The 27844-nt window shown below is 40.8% G+C and overlaps 1 protein-coding gene across 8 annotated transcripts in view; it reads right to left on the bottom strand.

Annotated features, from left to right (window-relative positions):
• The window catches only part of mcf2l2 (MCF.2 cell line derived transforming sequence-like 2), a 140681-nt gene that overhangs the window by 35510 nt on the left and 77327 nt on the right, over positions 1–27844 (bottom strand). For all 8 annotated transcript variants that reach the window (XM_076723033.1, XM_076722987.1, XM_076723016.1 and 5 more), the window contains exons 16-23: positions 25097–25163; positions 24253–24368; positions 18431–18500; positions 14013–14105; positions 13505–13597; positions 8134–8256; positions 5781–5861; positions 4990–5130 (exon numbers count right to left, since the gene is read on the bottom strand). In XM_076723033.1, the coding sequence (XP_076579148.1) occupies positions 4990–5130; positions 5781–5861; positions 8134–8256; positions 13505–13597; positions 14013–14105; positions 18431–18500; positions 24253–24368; positions 25097–25163 (784 nt within the window). The remainder of the gene's footprint in view (positions 1–4989; positions 5131–5780; positions 5862–8133; positions 8257–13504; positions 13598–14012; positions 14106–18430; positions 18501–24252; positions 24369–25096; positions 25164–27844) is intronic.

The following is a 27844-nucleotide window of genomic DNA, read 5'->3' as shown; positions in this document are numbered from 1 at the left end:
CCAAAAATGATTGAAACATAACAATGAGAGACACTGTTTCACTGGGTGACATGTTCCTTCATTACCATGAACACACACACACACTGTAATTTATTTGGGCTGAATTCCACGTATGAAAATGCCCACTAGAGCTCTGGAGCAGCTGAAAATAGTCCCAAACAAATGCGTCATTTCCTCCTGTTTGAGTGATGTTGCATGAAAACTAAAGCTTAAAAAAATCAAACTATATATTCATAGCCGTCTTTAAAGATTTGCGTTTTCAGCTGAAGCATCCACACTCTCAATTAATGACATAATGTCCCACTCACTGACATGCACTGAACCTGTTCCATGGGGCTTTACATGGACAAACAGCAACCCACTGTTTGTTTGTGTGCCAGGAGAAATAGCTCGCACACTTAGTGGGTGAAAATGTGTGGTGATGAACTGCCGTGACAATCATCCTTTACTCCCATAACACCTTTAAAGGTCCCATATTATGAAAAACCGACTTTTTCTGGGATTTGGGGTGTTATTTTGTGTCTGTGGTGCTACCACACGCATACAAAGTGTGAAATAAGACCGTCCGTGCTTTTTTGAGTAAGATACGGATTTGTGAAAGCACCCTTCCAACCGAGCCATTGGAGTTCCGGGAGTACTGTTGCGTAACAAGTCCGGATATTTGCATGCTCCCACCCACCAGCCACCACCCCTACTCCTCTCCTTGGCGTCTCTCCACCCACCAGATACGCTACCTTCTCACAGATCTGCGATGTCGCTATCGAATGCACCGTGGCAGGAATCATGTCGAGCTGCCACACACAGTGTTCTGTTGGTGGCTGTAAAGACGAGCACAAATTGCTCCATCGGCTCCCAGCCGCAGAGGACAGAAGAGCGGCGTGAATTGAATTTCTGAAGGCAACGTCCCCGCTACAGTTGGCAAAAACCTGCTGGTGTGTGCTAACCACTTCGAGGCTGACTGTTCCGCCAACCCCGGTCAGTACGAGGCAGGATTAGCTGGGAGACTTTCTCTAAATGAGGGCTCACTTCCAGCTTTGCGTGGATTACGTGCAGACGAGGGACATGTAAGTATACAAATAATTAGCTGTGTGTTTCTTGAGTAGATTAGCGCGAACTCTTGCGTGTTGTAGCGTGTGTGTTTTGCCATTGAGAACGATGTGAGGCTAACCGCTAGCTTCGAGACTACGACTCCAGCCATCACAGGTTAGCTCGCTGCCACCGTAGCTTTTGGTCCATCACACCACGTTTCTGATCTTGCAAATGAATGAATACATGTTCGAAGGAGATGCCAGCATTCACAAATATTAAACTGTGTTCATTTTGCAGTTTAACACGAATTAACCAAGAAGTGCTTTGCGACATAGCACAAGCTAACGCTAACCGCTAGCTTCTAGTTCGCAATTAGCATGGGCTCCATATGCAAACCCAGCGACCCGGTCGGTCAAGCGATACATACACAGACGCTCCGCAGGGCCTAAGCTTCAAGAATTTATTAAAATAATGCATTTGGAAACGTTTTCTAAACTGGAGTATGTTAGAAAAGCCCAGGGCAAAACGAGTGTATGGTTGAGACTGCTACATCCCAGCCCACACTCCAAGCATTTTTTCTTTTATTTTTACGCTGTATATAGCTGTTGGCATAGCTATTCTGTAAGATAAGGTTGATGTCACTTCTCTCTTTTTATATAGACCAGTGCATCATTACAGTTACCTGCTATTGATCAAGTGTAGCAGTGAGCTGTTGCAGCCTTTAGTGCTTGAATTTACACTATAACAGTGCTGTCATGTTTTACTCCTAAGTATGCCCTGTTATCATAACAATATACTGTTGTTACAGCTGTCCAGGCTACTGTGTCCTGCAAGGACTACTGCTGTTATGCACTTCAGTACAACAAGAATGCTGATAGAGGACAAGTGACCACATCATCAGGAGATCCTCTTTTCAAACTGAGCTTTCCAAAGTCCATGAACGGAGACAGCCAAACCAGTGAAGACTAACCACATTCGTAAGTGTGAACTCCTTTTTTTTATTTACTCAAAGAACAAACTTTTATATTGTACATGACAAAAAGACACAAAGTACCACACATCAGTACTTTCAACACAATAAATAAACCAAAAAAAAATACACACTTAAATACCTGAGAAACTACAAAATTCAAAGTGCAAACTCACTATATTTGCAGTTGCTGAATGATCTAATAAATGATACTAATGATTCACTTTTTCCTGTGTGTCTGTGTATTGCACAGGTTATATTGATGATTTGATGGACATGATCACGGAGAGGATCTTTGTCGACCCATCATCGTACAGAGCTGAGATTCTGAAGATAAACATCCTGCTGGACGTGTCGTCGGGGGGGATCTTCCCTGGGCATCAGGAAACTCCAAACGTCAATCTGCATGATGGGATGACTGCTCGAATCTTCTGCCCAAGGAAGCTCCAGCACCAGCTCACAAAACTCATTGGCTGGATACCTGTAACGACTGAGAAAATTTGAACATTATGTTAGTCAACAGGTTCTATAATGTCAACATCTGTATTCACATTTTTCTAATATGGATTCAGAATCCTTCACTTGTACTGTATTTCCATGTACAAATATTCATGACTGCAGTCAATAAATATTTATTTATCTGTAAAATGTTTCATGTGAAGAAATGTATAATATATAGCATTTGCTAAGGAAAAACCTGGTTATATGGTCAAGATAAAATATGACTGACTATATTTAGTTTATTATGGTGTATGAACAGTGAAGTTGGTTATTATAGATGAAACTCACTGCTCTGTCCCCCATAGCGGTAAAGGGTCGTATTCAGCCCTGTAAGTGTTGTATGCGTTCTGCAGTGAGAACGCATTTAGACAAACAGGTTCTAAACGTGGATGGTTGATCATGCATGGAGGCCTTTCATCCAACTGCTGCAGCCTTGATGTAACCTATTATTCATAACATAAGGTGAGTATCTGCAGTGGCATGTTATCTGCAATCATACACTATGATCATACTGTAAGTGCAGGTAAAGATACTGTGACCTGTGGCACCTCCTGGCAGCATTTGTTCTCAGGCTGCATTGTTGCACAATTTCCACATAAGCGCTGAATCATGCATGTATGAAGCTAAAGAAATACGAAACCTTGCATACCAACATTTTCAACCAATAACAGCACCCGCGTTTTAGATTTGAATGTGTGTGCTCTAGCTAGCTACTTTTTCTCAGCCTGTGGTGAATGGTCAGTAGTGCTGCTCAGCAGTGTCGCCTGTGTGTGCTCTGCCCGTTCATGTGTAAATGAGACGGAGCGCTGAAACTAACAGCGCAGTTAGACGGTCAATGTCTCAGCAACCCAGTGATTACTAGAAACCCCCTCCTCTTTATGTAAAGAAGCAGGACCTTCCGACTCTGCTTTCATATGATACCAGGCTTGTGTGGTTTGTGTAATGTGGTGAAAGCAGCAGACGTGCAATAGTGGACATACGCTATTCCCGTGTTTTCGTTACATACGCATTTATTGCGATATGAATTGTGTTTTGTTAGGGTGGCAATCCTTGGTAGAGACTTTTAGCTGAGTTTCTCCCCGTCAATCTGGTATGCTACAAGTTAGGATTGGTGCTTCCTAGCGTGAGCATTGACCGTCTGAACTGCCGCCATCTCACGCTGCCACCTGTACAGGCCGTGCTTGTGTTGAAGAGAAAAAGATAGAAAGATGTATTTTGACTGACCTTTCAGGAGCGTCCTGCTGAATTCTCTGAGGTTCTGTAGGAGCCTTCCCTCCTTCAGGATCCGATTCAGGTTCGAACATGTACGGTTGAACTACTGAAGAACTCGGTCTATTCACTACCGTCATGTCCGCTACTTTCGCACGGGCAGAGCTACGTGAGTCTACGCTCTCCCCGTTACCACGGTGACATGGGTGGGACAGCAGCAGCTCATTTGCATTTAAAGCTACAGACACCAGAAACGGCACATTCTGAAAGGGGCTGAAAAAGAAGGATATAGAGGGGGGCAAGAATCTTTTCCTAAAAGCTATTTCCAGCAAACAGCATCAAAAACATGTTTTATGGAAATCATAGACCTATGTAACTTATTGAAAAATTGTCATAATATGTCACCTTTAAGATGTGGTTTGATGAATTCATTGCATCACTCAACTGTTTTGGTTTTAATTGTGCTCATTAACCTTATTTCCAGCAGCAGCGGGCAGCTGTGTTCAGAGAAAATACTATTTACTTCAACAAAAACAACATCACGCTTCTCGCCCAGCATTGAACAACAGAATTAGTGACTAACTGTGGAAGAAAGTCAAATATTTTGCAGCGAAGGACACAGATGTTTTTTCTCTGAGGAGCTAAGATGAGGGTGGACAGAAGCACAACTCCAGAAGAATGCTAATGCTGCTCCATGTCTGCTGGATGTGTGTACAGGCAGCTATTTGCTAACACATGCTTCGTAACAGCTGCAGACAGTGATGCTACATCAGTATTATGTTTGGAGCTTGTTCCACCAGTGGCCAAAGAAGACTGAACCATTTGTTTATTTCATTCGGTTTACTTCTTATTGTTTTGCTTGACTGCTGATTTATCATTGTTTTCACTGTATATTCTATGAATCTCTCTGTCTCTGTCAAATCAATCTTTTGAATGTGTGGAATTATGTTTCTAGTGTTTCTCACCTAAACACACTGTGTATTTCCTTAACAAATGTGCTTCCAATGTTTGCATTTCACTTGTCATAAAACATTTGCAAAGCCAATTTTCAAGTATTTTGTATGCATATCATGTTGCTCAGTGGAACAGTGTGAAACCACTGGCGATTTAAAACATTTGAATGGTCAGTTAGGAGGTGAATTCTACTTTAGCTGCTGCTGTAAGGGACCTTGAGATGTCAGTGCCATCTTTATCAACTGACCAAACACTGAGGACAAACACAATCAAACAAAAGGGACAGACAGAAAAAGAGCCATCACACAGCCCCAGCCCTGTCTGACCTTGAGTGAGTGTTTGAAGCTGTAGGATGGGGTCTTCTCGTGTCCATCGGTGGTCTCCTCTCGCTTCTTACAGAACAGCAGCATCTTGTCATACAGGAACAGGTGCCTCTGCATGGGCTTAAACCTGGCCAGGTCCTTCACCTGAAAACAGTCAGTATTTTCCATCTGTATTGCCATCCAGCCACACTTCAGCTGTCATATTGCTGCATATTGTCTCTCACTGAAGAGGATAAGTGTTTTACAACAGCCTTTCTGTCCTTTCACCATCAGCAGCTGCAACAACTACTGCATCTTAATCTCCATTTGCAGCAACCTTGTCATTCTGTGTGCAGACACACAGGAGAAAAATTTGTCAGTGCTCCTCCGAGTGTTTTTTGTTTTTTTTTTCATGTTCATTTTTTGATAATTATTTTAAACAAATTAATAAGTATGCCAATGGGTCTGTGTGCATATTTTACCTATTTAGTGCAAATCACATTTACCTTCCAACAAACCAATTTACAATCCTGCTGATCTCTTTAATAATTCACTTCCGCTGATGCTCCAGGCATCCTTTCATTCTTAGCTCATTTCCATACAATATGAAAATCTATCAGGACTCTCTCTAAACTTGCGTGAGTTGGTCAGTCCATCACAGTGAATAGTCTGCATTTAGTTACCTTCAGCTTCAAGGTAACTAAATGCAAATCTTTCAAATTGTTCTGTTTGACTGATGTTGAAATAAACATGGAATCATCATGTTCTGACAATGTAGTGACAGCAGTATTAACTCCAGGAGTGTGGGCTCGTACCTTGCTGTGGCCTTTCTTGTGGTCAGTCCACACATTGAAGGATCCCTGCATCAGCAGCTTCCCAAGTTCACTCAGGTTTCCCTGTGAACATCGACACATAGACGCTCAGACTTTCATAGCACCCCTCATTACAGTCATAGCACTTTGGAGTAGCAGCCATTGTCTGTGCGTGGTCCTGCCTCAGCTCAACCAAGAAGGGTTTGTGGGAAATAAAGGAAAATCAGTAATTCATCCAAACATGATATTCTGAACACATTTTTGTGTGAGTATACAGCTGATCTTCAATCTCCACAGTGTGAAGTTCTTCCCTGTACTCCTCCATGGTGCTTTTGACAATGAGACTTACCCACAAACGGCTGAACAAGCCTTGTACAGAACACAAACGAAGGGCTTTGATTATGCCCATGATCACATTTCACAAAGGAGCAGCTACTCATGAACAGGCAGAATCCATTAAGTTAAGAGAGTTTCTCGAATCTGATTTATATCACTCACATGAAGAAATCTCCCAGAAAAAGAAAGATAAACAGCAGATATGTTTAGGAAATATTTTTGCATGTGGCCCAATATCTATATATGTACAGTACATGACACTATTTGCTTTATACACAGTCTTGGTGGAGAAGAAAAGTCTTTGAAACACACACAACACACACACGCACGCACACACACACACCCACACCCACACCCACACACATCCAAAGAATCCCAACAATTTCTTCAACTACCTCTCTCCTTTCGGTGATTTATTAACCAAGTAATAAACCAACTGATCTTTCCAGAATGTTGGGTCACCTCTGAGAGTGCTGGGTTAATCAACGATCTGGAGTTTAAGCTGAGTGGACAGACTTTTTAAGTGTTTTCCCGAGCTAGCCGGATCCCCTGGATATAGTTTTTCTCAATTATCTTGGTACATTGTTGCAATTTTGAGAATATTTGACACATTGACTGTTTTTGTTTGAAAAACAGCAAATGCGTGCTCCAAAAGATGATCACATACTGGAGTCTAAAAAAACATTCTAAGAGAGCAGAATTACAATGTGTCACACATTTAATGGTAATACACAAAACTGACACATAAAATATTTTAGGCAGTGTTCACTGCTCCACGTTTGTTTGGAACCAGCCTGTGCTGCTGCCTGATGGATCCTCACATTTCCAATATGACACCAACCAAACTTGGACAACTGTTGTGTCTCCATGGACTTATCCAACCTTTTCCTCCACACAGTCCTACATCACAGCTACATTTCCTTCTCTCTTTGCGTTCATTTTTTCCACCAGTCATCAGTGTCTAGCCTGATGTGCCCCTTAACTTGTGACTACACACTGGTTACAGAGACAAAGGTTGTGTACATATTGTCACACAGTGAAAGATCAAATCATCGGAGTAAACTGTAGAAACAAAGGATGAGGACATGTAACATATCAATGATGATATCAACAACAAATATTCTTTCAATGCAGCTGCATGGACTGAGTCTTTTTAAATGGTGGCTGATATCACGTATCTTATCAAGGAAATGTTTAAGAAAAAACAGCTTGAGGTTGTGAGACAAAATGTACGCTGTTCGGATCATCTGATGTGACAAACCCTCAGCGGAAACATACACACACATCTCACACACACACCACAATTATTCAAGGTTAAAAGAATTACTGACTGGAACCGACTGACTGAAAGCCCCTTTATCAGCAGCCTTTTACAGACTTTGATCACATGAGAGTGGAGTCAGGCTTGAGTTCACATGAACGGACCTCACATACGTAGATAACGTGTGATTGAGCCAGTTCTGCTCTCTTTTAAGTGAAAGATGCAATGATTCCTTGCATCCACTGACTCTTCACTGAGCGCTGAGACAGCTCCATAAGCAATCTTAATTAGAACTAATGCATTAGTGTGTTTTATTCCTTAAAGGCCTAACCAGGAACAAGGTCTGCTAATTAGCTACGGCTAGAAATCCTGTTTCCTGTTTGCTGCATCAGTTACATTTTAGCTAAATGTAGCAATGCCTACTTCTATTGTCCCTCTTAAATAAATAAAAAATAAAATAAACATTAAGATAATGCATGCCATGATGAAGACATATGTCCTCTTCAGCCACTCCAAATAGTCTTTGTTTGAAGCACATTTCAGCCACAGATTTCAAAACCTGATGAGTGAATCCATGTTAGGATTTTGCTGCAGTCTAGGAAATGCTGCACTGGTACATGGGAGAATTCAAAGCTGTCACTGCTTTACCAGGGAGAGTTAGATACAACTGCAAGTCAAGTCCAACAACTCTTGACAGCAGTTGGCTCAACTTAAAATCTAAAGTTTTTCTGCTTTGATGAATTCATTCTATGTACTGACCTCAAAGCCGGTGATGGCTATCTGGTGCATGGAGTCATTGACAGACTTGATGATGTCCAGCATCGTCGCTAAAGCCTCCTCCAGCTCAGCCGTTCCCTCACCCTTACTGCATTTTAACATCTCCTGGAGGAGAGAAAGAGGGAAAGGGATTAGAAAGATCGTATAAGGCAGGATGGAAGGAAGACAAAAATCAAGAGAATGAACACAAAATGCTGAAGAGAAGAAGAAGAAGAAGAAGAAGAAGAAGAAGAAGAAGAAGAAGAAGAAGAGACAGCAGGACTGATGTAGACATTGAAGAAGACCCGTAGCTATCTTTGTGGACCGGGGGGTCATGTCCTCTGATTTGTTTATAGAAATTATGTTTATATTATGGTTTTAGTTTAGTTTTAGTGGAGGGGGTGTGGGGGCTCATGGACTCATGATATCAGTGTTTCAAAATCCATTTTACAACCCACTGAGGAGGAGGAGAAGAGTGGACAGCCGTGCCAGGCACAGGTAATCATTAACAGTGATAGGCTGTGGTAACAGCATTATCAGGGTGAGGATGTCATGCTATTGTCCAGGTAACAGCTCCTCTCATATTGATTAAACCCTCATCAGTGACATAAGCTTATATGATTACAGGGGTTTTAAGGGTTAAGTCATTTTGAAAAGTTTTAATGAAAGATCCTTCCTTTATTTAAGTAATATCTAATCAAAGTTGTGTTCTCAGGAGCTCTGCAAAAAACATGAAACTGAATCTTGAGATGATTTTGAATTTGAAGTGACACATGTCCAACCAGCAACTCTTCTACATAAATAGGACGCTGACTTTAGAAGAGCTAGAAGATGTTACGCTGAGTCCAAATGAACTTCATGTCATAGCATCACAGTTGAGTGTCAGCCCATTCAGCTGTGTCCTCACATTTGTCTCATGTAATGTGCTTTTGGTTCCTTATTTTAAAAGTTTTGTAAATTCCTATTTCCTTTATCTTTCATGAAAATGTTTTATTTTTGTTTCTTTTTAGACATCTATTGATAAAAGTGGGTGAGTTAACTATCACTGCAGGTCCTGGGTCTGAAAACACCCTGCCTGCAGCTTCCAAATGAGCCAATCAAAATGATGTAATTTGAATGCATTTGCATATTCCCACCCACCCACCAGCTACCACCACCCTCCTCATCTCCGCGGTGTCTCTCCATCCACCAGATACAGCGCTACCTTCTCAGAGATCCACCATTTCATTATCGAAAGCATCATGTTCGGAATTATAATGTCAAGGTGCCACACGCAGTGTTCTGTTGTTGGCTGGAAAGACAAGCACAAATGGCTCCATGGGCTCCCAGCCGCAGAGGACAGAAGAGAGGCGTGGATTGAATTCATTTTTGAAGGTAACGTCCCCGCTACAGTTGGCAAAAACCTGTTGGTGTGTGCTAACCACTTTAAGACTCGGCCAGTATGAGGCAGGATTAGCCGGGAGACTTTCTCTAAAGGAGGAGTTATAACACTTCTCCTTATTCATAAAAAACCTAAGGGGAAAAGCTACCACGTGCTAATCTATAGGTCACGGGCGGATTGAATGTGTGTGAGTGAGGCCACCCCCAGAGACTGATCAAACAAGTTCTACTCATAAATTCAAAGCACAAACATGAACCAAACCACATGAACCAAAATTCATTCATTCATTCATTCATCTTCTTTACCCGCGCATTCCATTTCGGGGTTGCGGGGGGCTGGAGCCTATCCCAGCTAGCAATGGGCGAGAGGCGGGGTACACCCTGAACCGGTCACCAGCCGATCGCAGGGCTACATATACAGACACACAGACAGACAACTCACACCTATGGACAATTTGGAGACCAATTAACCTAACGAGCATGTTTTTGGTCTGTGGGAGGAAGCCGGAGTGCCCGGAGAGAACCCACGCATGCACGGGAAGAACATGCAAACTTCACACAGAAAGGCCCTGCCCGACCCAGGGTTCGAACCAGCAACCCTCTTGCTGTGAGGCACGCGCACTACCTGCTGCGCCACCGTGCCTCCTGAACCAAAATTATTTGTTGAAATTATTCATTAACGGAAGTGCTTCAGAAACTTCTGATTCCCAGAATTTATTAATGAAAACAAACTTAAACGCGTCGGCTTTGGGACGGCTTAGACAAAGACAGCGTGGTGTGGTCGCCTATAAAGAATTCAAAAACAACATAAATACATACACCCAATTCAGACATCTTTAAGGTTTCTTCAGTACGTCAATATAAATAAATCAGTCCCATGAAAGACTGATTTCCCCCCAGAAGTCCAAGTCCAAAGAAAAGAACAAAAAAACTCAGCTGAGGGAGGAAGGTGAGTGATGAGTGATGAGTGCCGTAGCTCTGATCAGTAAAAAAACTACGCTGTCTCACCAGATATGTCCTTTTGGAATCCAGGTCCCGTTTAGGATGATACAGAGGCACAATTCACACCTCATTAACATTAAACAATTATATAAAATTATTTGCGCCAACTTCAAATTGTATATCCATTTAAAAAAAAAAAAGATTAAAAAAAAGTCTATTTCCAGTTGGACACAAAAGGGGAAACAGGGAGTGGGCACCTGCACAACCTCCACTGAACTTGGTTTTATCAGATTTGCTAGAAGGTTAGAGGGGCTTCCAAATGACTGAAACTCATGCCAAATGATCAAACAAGGTCTGCAGTCTGCAGATGGGGTACAGATGGGATCATTAACCTCTCATTCCAACATGAGGAGTGGAGTAATATTTGTTCATAACTCTAGCCCCCATGGTGACAGACCAAAGCCTCATTGTGGCTCTGGACTCAAAAAGAGCTTTTGGGAACTCCTGTGGGGGATTATGTGGTGCAGGCAGGACTAATTAGCCCGATAATTCTATAAAATAATGCCCTTTGATTAATGTACTGGCATAGTAGTCAAACAAAATTTGGATAATTTTTAATGAGATCTTACAGCCAAATCAAACAAGCTACTCAACCGAAGCTGTCATACAGCATTTTAATGTGTGTGTGTGTGTGTGTGTGTGTGTGTGTGAGGGTGGGGGTTATTTTTCTAACATGAGGGCATATCAATCCATGAGGACTCTCTGTAACCTTGGGAACAGATGATTGCCGTCAGAGGGTGTGGTCAGCTGGTCAGATGGGGGGCGTGACCTTGACATGTGGTCTGTCAATAGGCTTTCATGATCTCAGCTGTGGACTGCTTTGAAAGCAGATGAGAGTGGCCAACTCTAGTTGGGGGAGTTATCAGAAAGTGTGATTGAATTTGAACAGCTCAGTTGAGTTGGCTTGACCTGACTTGCAATGGCAGAGGTAGAATTCGTGTTCTTCGTTGCTGATGAGGTGGATGCAATAAAAATCCCACTATTAATCCATGGAGGTAGACCTGACAAAGACGTCTGTCAGTATCAGTGTAAATTTGAAAGTATGATACCATTCTCTGACTGATTACCTCACTTTGTAGATCACTGTTATTGTGCAAGAAACAATTGACACTATTTGTTTTTTTTCTAATACGTCAAAAACTAATTGGAAAAAAGATATAGAAAACAATTAGTACAGAGATACAATAAATTAATTAATTAAATAAATAAAAATAAACAAATAAAAGCATCAGAACAAAATTAAGTCAAGTGAAGATAATATGCAGCAGTGATGGCAACAATGGCCAAAAAAAAAAAAAAAAAACCACAGACAAACAATGTCGAATAATTACTTATGCTAATCCTTCGTTCCCATGTGTCTGCCTTCCCTGTTTGAACTGAACATTGACCTGCTGTGTTAGACAGAGGTGATTGTTCCTATTCATGTGAAACAGAATTCTTCATAATGAGCTATATGATGTCTACACCATGGATGTATGCATATATATTATATATTTCCTGGAACTGTAGAGCAAACAGCAATTACAAATGCCAGACCATTTGTAATGATTGATGGTAATGATTTGGTTTAACCTTAAGGGCATGAGAACTGCTAGAAAAAACACCTCCCTCCAAATTAAAGTGACTCAATGTGACTATTCCTTTTAAAACAAATCAATACAGGGGGTTGCATACTGCATGTGGAGGGCACAACCACTGAATGCACAAATGCATTAAAATCTTAATGTCAGAAATGTGCTCATTACAGACATTTGTTACTGCTCAAATTCATGTAGATAAACATGGTGGAATAATGAAAAACAAAAATTGAAGTGTTGTCATTTAATTGTGAGTGGTGACATAAAACCTGTGCAGAGAGACTTCAGAGCCTAGCTCTCCCAACTGTGCTTGTCTCTGTCTTGTGTGATTTATATGCCTCATGCAGTCAAGCCTCTGGAGCGAGTTGGACAGAAATCACTCACCAGCATGCAATGCACTCAGCAAGCAGATGTGTGGCCAGTGGTTTTCACATTGGTGTTGTTTTGTTTTTCTCACAAGGGCAGGGTCTATTTCTGACCTACATAATCAACAATATAATCAGTCTGTGTTTTTCTGGATTACCTATCTTTAAGCATTTTCGTCCTGCTTGAGTCAGTGCTGACGCATGTGTATTAACGTCTCAGCCAAACAGTCTTTTGTAATAAAGTACAAGTGCCAGAGGGTGGCAATAGCTGAATTGTAAGTAAAGTAATGGAGCCGTGCAAATCACTGAATTTTTCACAATTGCAAGTCCCAATAAAAGCCTTGTTAATAAATGAATGGATTCTGTCCACTGACATGCTAGAGTCATTTTCATTTCAATCAAATATAGGAAGTGTTGAGTTTGTATTAACAGCATAATGCAGTGACAAAAATGTCAGAAAACAAGGAGATTTCCTGCTAAAACATGACCAAATATACTCATCAAACAGAGGGAATTATGATAAAGGCCTGTCTCAAATATAGGCCTGCTTCAAATAATGGTGCTCTGGAGTTGAGGTAAACAAAGACCCCAGCCACTATTTGAGGAAATACTATAAATCATGCAGGTGTCCTAGCAGGTTAAAAGACTAATAATATAAAAATACTTGAGGAGCATAAATATTTCTTAAAACTTTATCAGTAGTCTGAAATTGAATAAAATTGTCTTGTCAACTGCTCAACCGAGCCAAAATTGTGACACAAATTGCATCATTGTTACACACTTGCCTAACAGTTAAAGAGTTTCTCCAAATGAAGTTTAATTTAAGCTGAATTTGTGTTAAGTGGTACTCAGGAAGAAAGAAAAAAAAGATAGCGTGTATGCACTGACCACACACTAATTAAATATACGACAAGATCCCAGGATGATGTTCCTAGTCCAGTCAGGGAACTCTAGTTAATTAATCATTTCAAGTGACATCTTTGTCTAGGTCCACTGCAGGACACCACCTGATTTTTTTATGTTTTACCATCAATGTGTGCAGGTAGTTACCTTGAGCATGAGCTGGTATTTGGTTATCCTTTGGACAGGCTTCAACAGGTAAGCATCCAGAGACAGTTTATGGTCCAGTTTCTTCTGGCATTCCTGTTGTCACAAACAGCAAACATTCTCCATCAGGAAGGGACACACCCAAAGCCTACTTATAGTGTTAGAGCTATAGTAGGCAAAACATTCACATCACATCAAAACACATCAAAACACACCTGACCTGGCATCAGACAATGTTTTGCTGGTCTACAGGAAGTAATGGACCAAAGACTGGAGTCAAAAATCATAAAGAGCACCATAAATGATTCATGGCAAAACTTCCTCATGACATACAGGTCCCCATTCAATTTTAAGGTGAGGACTAGGGTTAACGTTGCAGTAAGCTTAGGGTTAGTTAAGATTAGGGTAATGGTTATAGTTATAGTAAGGGTAGAGCTCCAACAAATGAATGCAAGTCTATGTAATGTCCCCAGAAATGACCTAGAAATGTGTGAGTGTGCGTGTGTGTTACCTGAAAGAAGAGGCTGTCTCCACACTGTCTCCAGAGGACTTCAGAGCGGGGCTTATTCTGACAGTACTTCTCATACACTTGAAGCTCTTCTTTCTGACAATGCAAAGACAAGAGAGAAGGCCTTTAATAATCTCCTATCAGTTTCTGGTCAATTTCGGTTGCTGCCTGCATATGAAATACTACAATCTACCAATCTACTCATTCTATGCCTGTGATTGAAGGAGCCCGCTATCATGAGACAAACAGTATATACTAAGACTGTTTCCTGTAAAAACCTGTAAGTTCCTGTTAGTCTCTTGGATAGGATGAAAGAAGAATTCTGATATTTTGATTGAGGAAAAAGTTGCAATATCACACTATAAAATACTCCATTTCAAGTCAAAGTACATAAGTATTATCAGTAAAAGTTACTTTAAGTACTAAAAGTATTTAAAAAAAGAAGAATTGTATTACATACTATATTTTCAGGAACACTGACTATCTTCATGCTTAGTCTGTCTATTATTTACTCTCACTCTGCGTCTGTCTCCATTTCCTCGATCGGCTGAGGTGAGGGAATTCACTCTTTTAGTTAAACCAATCAGATTTTACCAGAACCTCGATGATCCAATCATCTCATTGCTGTCAATGTTCAATAACTCTTCTTCTCTGCTCCTGTCAGCTGTCATTTCAGTGTCAGATAGATGAAAATGGCACAGGTTCAGATTATCTTTTTCAGTTCTTGCTGGTAGTAGCGAGCTGGTGTCTGATTCCTCAGCCTAAGAGGAGAAACATCTCATTCCCATCTGCAACTCTAGGATAGGTCACTACAGGCAACATCCTGATCGTCATCATGCAGTCTCTGGGTATTGCAGCCAAGCTAACCACGTATGCATTCAGCCCCTGGGAAATGCTTCAGCTTCTGCCTCATCATCACCGTTCTTTGCTGCCAATCAAGCCTCCATATTGCAGTCTGCCTCTGCATTAAACCAGCACTTCACATCTCTTCTGACCGAGCAGTCAACATTTTATTCCATTATTTCAGTGCGAATGTAACGCAAGTTAGAGCTAGTCTCCCCAGTGTTTCTGCTTTGGAAGTGTAGCGTTACCCTTGTTATCCTTGCTTCAATCGAAAATCAAAAGTGCTTTTTTCAAAAATCTTGTTGATTGATGTTTTCTTTGTTTGTGTTAATGGCCATGCTGGTTTGGTCATATTGTCAACATTTCTTCCTCAACGAGTGCTGCATAATTTCAATAAAAAAAATGTAACAACTGAATAACAGCAGTACGTAAATTAAAAAATATCTGTCATTGCTGCATCTGTGTTGTCTGTGTCTGTGTTGGCTCTTTATGCACCTGGTACCCCCGCAGGTGTGGTCACTGCTGACCTTGGCATTACATTCACATTATCCTGGTCATATCAAATCATTCAGATCAACAGCAATATTACACACATCTGGTTATTGCAACCTACATAGGTACACAAATTCATTTATTCAGTAATTGCTGACAAGTTGGCATGTTGTGCAGTGGGTAATTGATATATTATCATTGCATTCGACTAATTGCTACATATTATTGCTTTCTGGTAAGTGCTGTTATGAACACTGTTTTCTGGTAAGTGCTGTTATGTTCATTGCTTTCTGGTAAATGCTGTTATGTTCACTGCTCTCTGGTAAGTGCTGTTGCTTTGTTTTCTGCTAATTGCTTCATTTTTATTGCATCATGCTCCTGCAATGACAAGTTCCTGGTCATTGCCGAGCTCATCAAGTCAGTTAGTCATGGCCATTGCTGATCTCATTTAAGCAAGTTTCTGGTCATGGTGGACCTCTGTTCTATTGTCCAAATGTACTTGAAATTCATCTGGGGGCTCAACACAAGACCGTGGCAGACACTGCATACCAGTTTAGTCCCAACCTTATTGTTGGCCCCCTGTGCCCCCTGTGCCCCATGCTGAAGGTTCCTACCAATGTATTTCACCTAATGCTACATCCCTTTATTTTCTAAATAAAAGATCTTCCCTGTGGAGATGCATGAGTAAACATAGTAAGCATTTCAGAACAACAAATGGAAAGCTCTTCACTTTTACTCATACCTTTTAACATAAATATGATTCTGTCTAAACCCCTTAACATATACAGTAGGAATATCAAAACAGCAAAATAATCTTTCAACAATTGATTGTTTGTTGTCCTTTTTTGTTTTTGATTTTGAAAGATGGGGTAGACTACCCGACTGTCTACCTGAGAATGGGAATTACTTAATTGCTCACTCAGTTTTCATTTTTCTGAATATAAAAAGTCTTTCAGGTACATTGGAGGGCCTCTGATTCTGGCAGAAAAATGTCTCTCCCACACTGGAGTCTGCTAACTGGTGCCATGCTGGACAAGTGTGATAGGAGTGTTTACTGCATCAGTGACTGTGTTTTTGGATGCCGTCTCAAGTAAGTTTGTAGGCCTTTCAGGTGTCCCAGGAATTATTTGTGTCTGCACAGGGTGTCTCGATGATGTAGGACCTTGTGTTTCTGCTGTAGACGACACTGTGCTTCTCATAAGCATCTTTGATCACTGAGCCGGGCTGGAGGTGAGGCATGTTGTGCTTCTGTTTTTGTCTGGAAATTTGTTCCGTAATTTTCAAGTTCTCCATGTCTGCACATCCAGGGTTAAACTGGGATGGAATGACAGGAATAGCTGTTCTGATTTTTCTCCCCATTAGATGCTCTGTAGGACTGTATCCATTTGCCAAAGGAGCAGCATGGTAGGCCATGAGGGCCTGCTCTGTGGGAAATCGGGACTGGATATCACATGGCTGAAGCTCCAATCCTGTGCAAACTTACTGAGGGGCGCGGATGCAAATTGTGGGGTATTGTCTGGTCTATTGTCTATTGTACCACTGGTATTCCATGACGAGTAAAGATAGACTTGAAATGCTGCTTCCAGTGTCATGGATGTTAGTTTGTCCACTTCAAAGCGGCTGACAAAATAGTCCACCACAATCAAGTAATGCTTGTTTTCTGTCTGAAAGAAATCTGCTCCTACTGGAGACCATTGTCTTGATGGGAACTCAGTCAGCAACTGTGTTTCTGTGGCTTGTTCTGTTGTGGGCACACATGTCACAGTTTTCTATCATTTTTGTCAGTTCTCTGCTGAGGCCTGGCCACCATACTGACTGTTCCCAGATGGCGCTCATGGCACTAAGTCAGCATGTCTGCTCTGAGTGATGTTGAGATTACTATTCTGCTGCCATAAAGGAGCAGACCATTTTGAATTAGCACCTCACCTGAAAATGGCAGGGTTAGACCCATCTTCACCGAGTTCAATCAGTCATACAAAGTTACGCCATTTCAGGAATGGATGTAAGCAATTCATAAGAGGAAAAACAATCTGTTTTGGTTACAAACTATGGAGCCTTGCCTCATCCAGTGGTTATATGCATTACATGAAGTCATATGCTGGATCCCACATTCTCCTCCCTGAGACTGGGTTGGGTCAGGGACCCAGTTTCGTTTGGTCACTCTGTCTTGCAGAGCAAGCTCAGGTGCCTCAAGGTTGCAAATTCATTAATCACAACCTCTTTACTTCACTTGCACTCCTCGATGAAATGACAAAAAGAGGATATGGGTGCTCTGGAACAATGAGGCAAAACCATCTGTTTCATGTCCCATTCAAGTCACAGAAGGACTTCATGAAGGTACCCCGGGGAACCTTTGTGGTTCTGACGAGAAGTTGCTGGCACAAAACCAGTGAGCTCAGGAAGGAGATCTCCTCTGGCTGCTAACTGTTCAAGATCAGGCAAGATATCACAATGCTTCTCACTGGCCAATCAATACGACACACGAGTCCCAGAGATGTCATCCTTGTGACAAACGCAGTAGCTACAGATGTGAGAAATGCAAAGTGCCACTGCATATCGAGTGCTTCAAGTTGTACAATAACCAGCAGAAAAGAAGATAAGAGTGAACAAAAGGGTGGAAAAGGGCCAATAAAGAGTAAAAAGAAACAACTAAGAAGAAAAGAAAAGCAAGAAAAAGGGAAAAATACAATTAAAAATATTTCTGAAAAAGGTCAATTGATTCAAGAGATGGGCTACTTGTATCAGTATTCATATTGGTGTATTTGTATTTTTGATACTTTAGGCCTAAGTCACACTAGAGCAGTGGCAGTGTAGTGCTATGTGAAAGCTGTCAGCTGACTTCCCCCTATCCTAGCTGCCACAGGTTAAACCTTACCCTCTCAAAGATCAAGTTCCTTTGAGGTAAGAAGTGAGCATCCAACTTTCTTTTAACTATATCTTACCCCCTTGCTTCCTTAAGGAAAGTGAGTGACTGTTCCAAAGCGATTTCCAAGAGCATCTCCAATGGTACATCAGCAAATTCACCTGAACAGTAAATACAGTAAATGTATTTAGCTACTTTCTACTGCTGTTTCTAAGCTACTTACCCTTTTCAGAAAACAGGTTCCCACCAGCTCTGGTTTCTCTGCACAGTTCTCCAGCTCCCGCAGAAATGTCCTGCGGATAATTTATGAACAAACAGAATAATAAGAACACAATACACATTGTAATTTTCCTTTGGCGAGCTGGAAGCCAAATTACCTAATGCTTCAGGGGACTAAGCCAATAAACTAACTTGTGTAAGCAATTTTTAGTTTCAAGGACTTAGACATTCCTTCAGTCCAGTTGCTGTCGTCATTAATTTTTCTTGGGTAAGTTGGCCTCCAACTCTACTCATTATCAACATAATTTTAGTGTGCCAGTTACTCAAAACACCAATTAACAGTGCCATTGTTCATATCAATTAAATATTCTGGCAAATTAAATCTGGCCTTGATGTGAAAACATGTTTCCCTGTTAAAAGGAATTTTACATATGAAGCCTGGTTTGCTAGTCATGAAAACAATACAGTTGTATTAAGTGTTCTGTGGCTCTAGAGGAGCTTTGTCAAGTCAAAAAAAAATAATAATAACCCTGGTGATGTCATCAAGGTAATCTCAGTTTTGACCTAGAGCCTGAAACATTGAAAAAAGTGAGGATTTTTCAATTTTTACCATTCTGTTTTAATCTGTCTCTTTTAAGTCTCTCAGCTTTATGGAAGTGCACTACTAAATATTTGATGGACTTCTTCAAATCAGTGCGCCAATAGCAGTTTGGGTCTTGGCCACTTAGTTTATGAAATTTAAAACTAAGGAGTCTAAAGAAGTGGAAATAATCCCAGGCAGTGTAATGATGGCTTCACCGTCAGATTTTTACCAGTTATTGTACAAAGAAATGCGAGGCAGTGCTAACAAGTAGACTGAGAGAGAAAAACAGAGAGATAGAGAAAACAGGCAAGACAAAATAGGAAGCAAGAGAAAGAGGAAAGAAAGTATACGAAGAAAAAGGGTGAATGAGATAAAGGATGGAACAGAACGGAGGAACAACTCTTTGGTTCAGGCCTTTAGGGAGTCTAATCTGCCCGGAATGCCTGTGATGTCTCTGAATTGTTCTGTTTGTTGACAGTTGCTGCGAATAACTAGCTCGTCAGCACTGATGATTTTGTTTGTACTTGAAGTACATGCACACACAAACCAGTGCTCTACAGCTCAAATGTCAACATGCTGGCTGCTGAGTCACAAAAGTTCAATTTTCCTGCCGACGAATATGGATTATTTGTTATATGCTGTCTTTACAAATGCCAAACCGGAGGAAATCCATCTTGTGAGAACAAATAGTCTGTTGGCTAAACTGCTATCATGAACAGCAATTGTCCAGTTGTAGCTAAGCAACCAAAACTAGGTATACATAGCTGGTTTGTCAAGTTCTGGATTTCTCAACATGCTGAAGTGGTGTGTATGGGTCATAAATTAGATAGCTTGTATCTCTCTTTTGACCAATGCACATTGCATAAGAGCAAACCTATAAAGAATGAAGAAAACACTGTATTTGTCTACTCAATTTTAATGTTTGCATACTCAAATGAATAGCAACACTACCTACAATATTAGTTTAGGTATACATAGCTAATATAGGTGTATGTAATAATATTAATAGGTATACATAACAATATTAATTTCCAAAGCCAAGGAGCATGGCTAACTGTAGTGACATTGCAGGGATTACAGGTTATGTTAGAAAAATTCCCTTTCAGGACTGAAACATCAGTTGCAGGGGATACTGTATCAGGGTTTAGGCTATTGTCCTGCTTTTTATTTGGTTTGGTGAAGAATACACTCCAGTCCCTTAGGTCAAGACAGCATACCCAAATTCATCAGTCTAGTGCCATCCTCAAAGCCTTTTCTTTTGTTAAAGAGACACATAATGTTTGAAAATACAAGTAGCAAAGCCTAAATCTAATCTGCTTTTCTCTATAGTAAAGATTCAAACAGGATTCTAATAGAATAAATAACATTTAACTTGACTTTAAACAGAGTGGGGGAATCATCCACTCTCAGGAAAGACCAGCTTTTAGCACAACAGGGATTTACAACAGAGCTCCGGTGGAATTAACATTTTAAATGGACTGCATTTATACAGCACTTTTCTAGTCTACTGACCACTCAAAGTGCTTTACAACACAAGCCACATTCACCCATGCACACACAGCTATGACACTGCATCAGGAGCAATTTGGGGCTCAGTATCTTGCCCAAGCACACTTCAGCATGCAGACTGGAGGAGCTGGGAATGGACCTTCTGATTCGTAGACAATCCACTCTTCCTCCTGAGCCACAACAAGGTCCAAAAACAAGGCAAATGGTAATTAAATTCATGAATTGTGAATAGTGTATTTCTACCCCGTGGCCATACTGCCACTCACTGTTCATCTATGTTCGGCTGCATTTTGTAGTAATGCTAGGAAGCATTCATTCCTTTTTGGTCAAGTGTGTTATGCTTAAAAGTTTTGAATGACATATTTATATTGTTTCTTTTTTTTTTTTTTTTTAAATCAATAGTAGGGGTAGTTTTACATAGTGTTTACATTTTACTGTTTTAATGGGTCACGGTGGAAGACTGACTGAAAGACTGAAATCACAATGAAAACAACAGCTCTATACTGATAGTACTGTGCAGTCGAGGCACACCCCACACAGACAGCAGACATGGACAGCATTTTATAAACAATACAAACATTGCTGCTAGAGCAAAGGTGAAATAAGATATAGTATGACTAGTGTCCCATACCCATAAAGACACATCTACATTTGTTTAAAATAATTCTAATGCTCCTATCTATGACTAAAAATCCTGCAATTAAAAAAGATGATTCAATGCTCTAAAGGTGCACCAGTTAATGCTGGAGTTACAGTTATGGAAAAATTGACTGAATATATCTCTTGGGAATAAAAGACTTCAGACATAAGAAGTGTGGAGGTGTCCTCCTGGTCTAAATGTAAACTATATGGACTCAGGATGGAAATTGAACCAGCCAACACACTCAACCACCACAGCAACAATGGAAACACTGCCTCTTTAATTATGTAATACAGTTTAGTCCGTTTATGATACATTATCAGTGCTGTTCGCTGCGGTCGAAAAAACACTTTATCTATATGAGAGGGAAAGTTGCTTTCAACTGAGGGGAGGTCACGTGACTTGAATGGGAACTGACAGAAATGCATTATCTTGAACTGTTTCATTTGCTTTTCCTCCCACTATTTAAATCAAATATCTGAGTTCTCAAGTTAAATTCCTAGGTAGATATTAGCTCTGTGTGTGTGTGTGTGTGTGTGTGTGTGTGGGAGAGAGAGAGAGAGAGAGAGAGAGAGAGAGAGAGAGAGAGAGAGAGAGAGAGAGAGACCACCTTCAGCAAACAGACAAGCTGGACTGCAGACTGTTCATTAACAGATGTTCATGTGGAAGATAGAACACAAACCTTTGTGCATTTCAAGATTTCGAGATGCTCAAGTACAAAGCAGCTAATAAATGTCTGTGTAAACTTCTTTGACTTATATAATTATTTCAAATGAAGACCTTATGTCACAAATGTTTAGAATTTAGAAAAGAAAACAGATAGAGTATTAACACATACTAATGATGAAAACTGAATGTTCATTCAACTGGTTTTAATTTCACTTTTGGAGGTGTGGTCTTACTTTAGATACACAGTACAGATGAGCACAATAACATCTGCACAATCTTATGCAAGCTTCTACAGAAGATTCTACCTTTGTGGAACATACTGTTTACACTGTTAGAGAGATGTTAATTGAACTGTGTGGTCATTGTGATGTTGTTCTGAAATGTCATCATTACACTCACTTACACCTTAGCAGACTGACACTATGAAGTTTATGAGGGAAGTCAATCAAAAATATTTCCAACCTGTGAGAAACTTCACTTTTTACCAAAGCATTGCTGCCATTGTATGCAGGAAAAACTTAAGTCCATATTTCTCCAGAGTGACATCTGGATTGAGGTAAAACTAGACTGTGCTCAGAGTCATGGATGGATGATGAGACAATGGATCCTTGGGCAGAGACCCCTCCTTGACCCTCCCTGACCCCATCTACACAGGAACAAGACCCCAAGACTGAAAGAGGTACAATGACAAATGGCCACTGTAGTTATGTAGGAAATTAGTAAAGGTCAGTTGCAGTTTTTAATCCAACAGCAGGACCTGGTAGTTCTGGTTCACCTGCAAAATGTCGAACCAAAAGAGACAAGAACAACTACGAATGAGGCTCAGATGCTGTTGGTGAACTGTGACTGAACCTTTGCAAGGTTCTTGCCTCACCTTCACCCATTCGCACACACACTCACACACCGATGGCAGCAAGCTAAGACGCAGGGTGCTTGCCTGACCAGGAACAATTCAAGGTTCAGTGTCTTGCCCAAGGACATTTGTTGACAGGAGGAGGTGGGATTGAACCGTTAAAATTGTGATCAGTAGATGACCCACTCAACTCCTGATCCCCAGCCACTCCAGTCCAGTCACACTGAAGATGAAGAGAACCTGCGTGACTGTCTAAAGCTTCCTGTCACCATAGATCAATACTCTGCACAGATAGTGTACCTAATAATACAGCACATAAAACATCATAGTGGGGCCAAGCTTGAGATGTGGGTTTGTTTTCTTAAAGCATGTTAGATTTTGGGGGGGGGGGGGGGGGGGGATACTTTCTTCAATGCTGCATCACCAAAAGCATTGAAGAAAGTGCTTTGAATGGGACATGAAATAGGTCAGTTCACCACTTAGCAGCACCAAGTGCTACTTATATCATATAAGCGTGGCTTTAAAGCTACTCTATACTCTTATATAGACAATGGGTCCAATGACTGTAATGTGAAATGTGAAACCACAGAGGATTATCATTTACCTCTGCTATTCCATTCAGTTTTACAGAACATTTCAGCTCATTTTAGCTAATTGTTTTGGCAGAACCAAAAAGCAGACAACCAAAGTTAGCAACTAGCTGGTGACCATAGTGGAGCATTTAGCAGCTAAATAGTCAGACTATTTTCTTATGGGTTGGTGGAGAACAAAACGGAGCTAAAAGCAGAGTGAATTTTGGACTTGCACTCATCAACTGGACACAAACGCTATTCTGACAGAATATTGGTGTTGCTCTATCGGCTGGATGTGCAAACAGTTCACCATAACAACTTTATAGGGAGATACGTCAAAGTTTTGTGGCCAAAAAGAAACTGAAGCATTGTTTTTTAACTTTAATTTTGCAATCTAAGGAAAATATTTGACTTGACAAATGAAACTGATGAAGACTCAGAAAATAATCACCAAGTCTCCAATGACAAAATTAATCCAGTAATAACATTAATTTTACCAATCTAAAAGATACTCTTGGCTCTCTTCTATCTGGGTTTTTTCTCGACTTTTTTTCCATTCAAGCTGCACGTGATTGGTCAACTACATGATGTGTGGTGGCTTCTGTGTGTACGCACTGAGCAAGAGGGGGAGGAGGGGGGGGGTACAGACACGGCGCGCGCGCACACACACACACACACAAACACACACACAGAGCTGCGACAGACAGGAAATGCAGTAAAATTTGATATAAACTATGTTTTGCACATTAGTAATTAATTTTACATAAAATTTTACATTATTTTGGTGGATAAATTTAAGCAGCAAAAAATCTGAAGAGCCACGTGGGAGCCAAAAGAGCCGGTTCTTTTATGAGAGCCGCGCCGTGAGAACCTGCTCTCTTAAAAGAGCCGGAATTCCCATCACTAATCTTGTGGTCAGTCTTGTTTTTTCCTGATATCAGTGTTCCCAAGATACAGTATATTGTATGTCATGGCAATGTACAAGATGCATCCCACCTACCTGTTGTGAAATTCATATATCTCTGGCAGGTTGCCAAATAGCACATCCCGTTTGTTCTCCAGGGATGGGGGGATGAGGTGGCTGAGTTCAGAGTTATCCAGCTCTGCAAAGTAACCCTGGGGAGGAGGGCAACAAGGAGTTTAGAATAATGAGACAGAGAAAGAAAAATCAACTGGCAATGCAGCAAAACATCTAAGACAGCTAATCATTTCAATGTGAGACAACCAGAGAATGAGAGATTCTTAACCTCTGCCCATCTGCAGTGTTAAACTCAATCCACAGATCAACATCTGTGGATGATGGGAATAAATTCTAGACTAATACACACTGACACACTGTGCTGTGTTCCGTCTAATCAATATACTGTACAGTCAGCATCAATGCATTCCTGCTGCAGTTCAACCTTTCATGCATGTGTAAGCCAACAGAAAATTGACCTATTCAGCCCTGGAGGTCATATGAATTACATACATTGACAGGAGGAGGGCAAATGCAGTGTTCTTTCTACTAAATGGCAAATTAATGTAGTTACTGAGGTCAGGATTGCCCCAGTAGTCATAGTGCTATTGAATGTCGGGATTGGAGACTATTTGCATTGAGAATATCCCTATTGAAATGATAAATCCAATATCAAGCACTAGATCAGAGTCAGAAATCAGAAAATCAAATGATTAATAACTCCAGACTAATGGTGTGCGTCTAATGAATCTCACTATTAAATGTAATAGACCAGAGACCGGCCGCTGCATGCAGTATGCAGGATTGCAGTTGTTTTGAATGGAAGTAAGCCCTGAGGCAATGGAAAATACACAAGACGATCCTAGAGCCAGCAGATGCACTGTACCTCCATGATGCTTTGCAATTCCTCCACATACAGCCTCTCTGTTTCAATCAGCTCAGTCATGATGTGTCTGCAGAGAAAGAAGAAAGCAGGGTGGTTTCTAACACAGAGCAAACAATGAAAACCTTCTAGCAGAATTCCCTCCAGAAAAGACATTCATTTATTCATCCATCCTGTGTTGGTCTGACAGGGATCTTTGCAAGCCGACAAACAAACTAATGGATCAGTAACCAGCAATCAATATGTCAGTGAAGTGCTCTTTGGTCACATGAGAGCAGCATTTTCCCTCCCGAGCCAGTCTACCCTGCTGTTGTTGAAGTTGTCCACTTAGAGCCACTAACTGGCTAATGAAAACAACATGAAAATTCAAATAATGGCTTTTCAATCTTGGCACAGCAGTAATGACACACTCATAAACAAGAATGTTTTGTGGGTATTTTGGATGAGCAGTGAGATCAGACTTCATCAGGATTTGTCTCCCAAAGGACAAATGTGGCACCATTACAAAACGGAAACTTGCACTTTTTTTTATTTCATGTTGTTTCCTCTACATTGGTAATTGGATCCTTCTCCTAATGTTCAATCAGAGGGACTAAATCACGTTGTGAGTCATCAGGAAACTGAACACTCATGTTCATCTTTCATGAGTTGCTAAATCGATGCGCTGGTATCCTTCCACCCATAGGAAGTCAACTTTTTAGCTATGCTTGCTGCATGGCTCCAGGAAAGGCAATGTCCGTCTGTCTGTCCAGACTGTCCAGCTGTCAGGAGCTGTAACAGTTTGGGATTTTTCACACATATATGCTTGTTTGTCTGTGTGTGTGCCTGTTTGGTCACATAGTGAAGAATATCATATGTACTAAAACAAAGCCTCCAATGCTAATTGACCTTGGCATGCAGTTACTACAGTAATATAACTGGATCAACCTTCCATCTGAAGTGGTTTTCTTCCACTTACTTGTCATGATAAGACAGGAGTTTGCAGTTCAGTTCAGTTCAAGTAATGGCTCAATCAGATATGCAGACTTTCATTTCCACATAAGAGTGTAGAGCAGAACTCAACAGGTGGCAGCAGAAGAAAGCTTGAAAGGAGTACTCCACCGATTTAGCATTGCACTTCTATCATATTGTCAGACTCATGGAAGTCACAGCAGGTCGAGAGATATCCTCTTATTTATTCGATACATTCTTCTTCCATATATAACCTAGCATTTATATTCCATCCCCCACAATGCAACTTGAGCATCAACAAGTCAGTTGGAGATTTGGGTGTGTTATGCTAGCAGCAGCTAATGCATCTTCAAGCAGAAGCTCAAGACTATTGGCTTGTTCGTCTTCAAACCACATCTCCAGTCTGTAACACAGACTTTCTGTTAGACACTTCAAGTCTCAACAACACTGATGATCATTGGGGTTCTTTATGCAAGTGAAAATGACATTTTGGACTTTGGAAACAGTAGCTAGACAAAAAAAAAAGTCTTAACTCAAGGTCAACCTATCAGCTTTTTCCCAGAGCCACATCGAATGATGGATGGATGATGAGATATGCTTGAAAGCGCTGGAGAAGGGTTGTAAGTTATTTGAGTTGAGCCTTTTTTTTCCCTTTTTTTCAGCAAACTAGTTTGAAAGCCTTCACCACTCCCACAAAACAACATCAACCTTTGTACAGGCAGTAATGTTCCTTTTCATGTAGGCACTTGTATAAGGTTTGACTTGCAAATTTATATGCTATCACAAACCCATAGAGATGTGCTAAGAGGCTTTTTGATGTACTCTACAATAGGTCAATAAAGCTATAAGCAAATGCATCAGATGCTCCCATCTCTCATATCACACACAAATACAGGAAATGGAAGAAACGCTGCTTGCTTGTTGAGTAACCACAGACTTTGTAGGTGTCTTCCTCGCCGTTGCTACAAATCTGAGACTGTAACTGAAGCGCTTTTTTCTAACCTAGTTATACCTAAGAATGTGCACAAGTACAGGGACACAAAGGGCTAGCCTTGTGTGCTCATTACCCGACTGCACAGCTGCTGTCTTTAAAAATGCTCACAACATGGGTGCTGGCACTGATTTGTACAATTTCACACATGCTCATGCACACAGACACAGACTTATCCTCCAATCAATGTGAAGATATAATTACGTTTATTGTACATGATGCGTGTATCAGCTGATTCAATTCAGAGGACATGCGTTCTCTATATTGCTGAACATTACTAATTTCACTACTTAAGTTTTCAGTATGACTTTAAACTGTGACTGACAAACTCCCACTGCAGGTCTATGTATGTCCATGTCCTATGTTTCTCAATAGGCAGTCCATGCAAACATTTGGCACTCATTCAGTCTCTGAGAGTTGCATCCTCTCTGCCACACTGCTGCCTGCTATCAGAAACGGCAAAACAGAAATGAGCATTTATCATAGTTGTATGTGAATTCTGAAAACTTTGACTTTGGTTTGGTGTTCATTAAATGTTGTGTATCTCATGTTTTGCTGTGGGGGGATTGTGAGCCCAGGGCTGTTCAAGCTTACTCAGTTTTGTTCTAGAATATCACATGAGCAGAGTTGCATCATCAAGCTAAAATGCCGCAAAACTGCTGCAATAAAACCTTGACATGAGTGTCCTGACTCAAATGTACAGTTAAAGAAGGAATGATCATTCTTCCTTTAACAACTCTTTTCTAATTGTGCTGCTGTTTACTACCTTTAAACATTTACTGTTATCCTATAAGTGCCGCTTGTGGCCA

Source organism: Chaetodon auriga, chromosome 3, assembly GCF_051107435.1.
Source record: "Chaetodon auriga isolate fChaAug3 chromosome 3, fChaAug3.hap1, whole genome shotgun sequence".
Lineage (NCBI taxonomy): Eukaryota > Metazoa > Chordata > Actinopteri > Chaetodontiformes > Chaetodontidae > Chaetodon > Chaetodon auriga.
The sequence above is the reverse complement of the archived record's forward strand: the minus strand, read 5'-3'. Positions and strand labels throughout refer to the sequence as shown.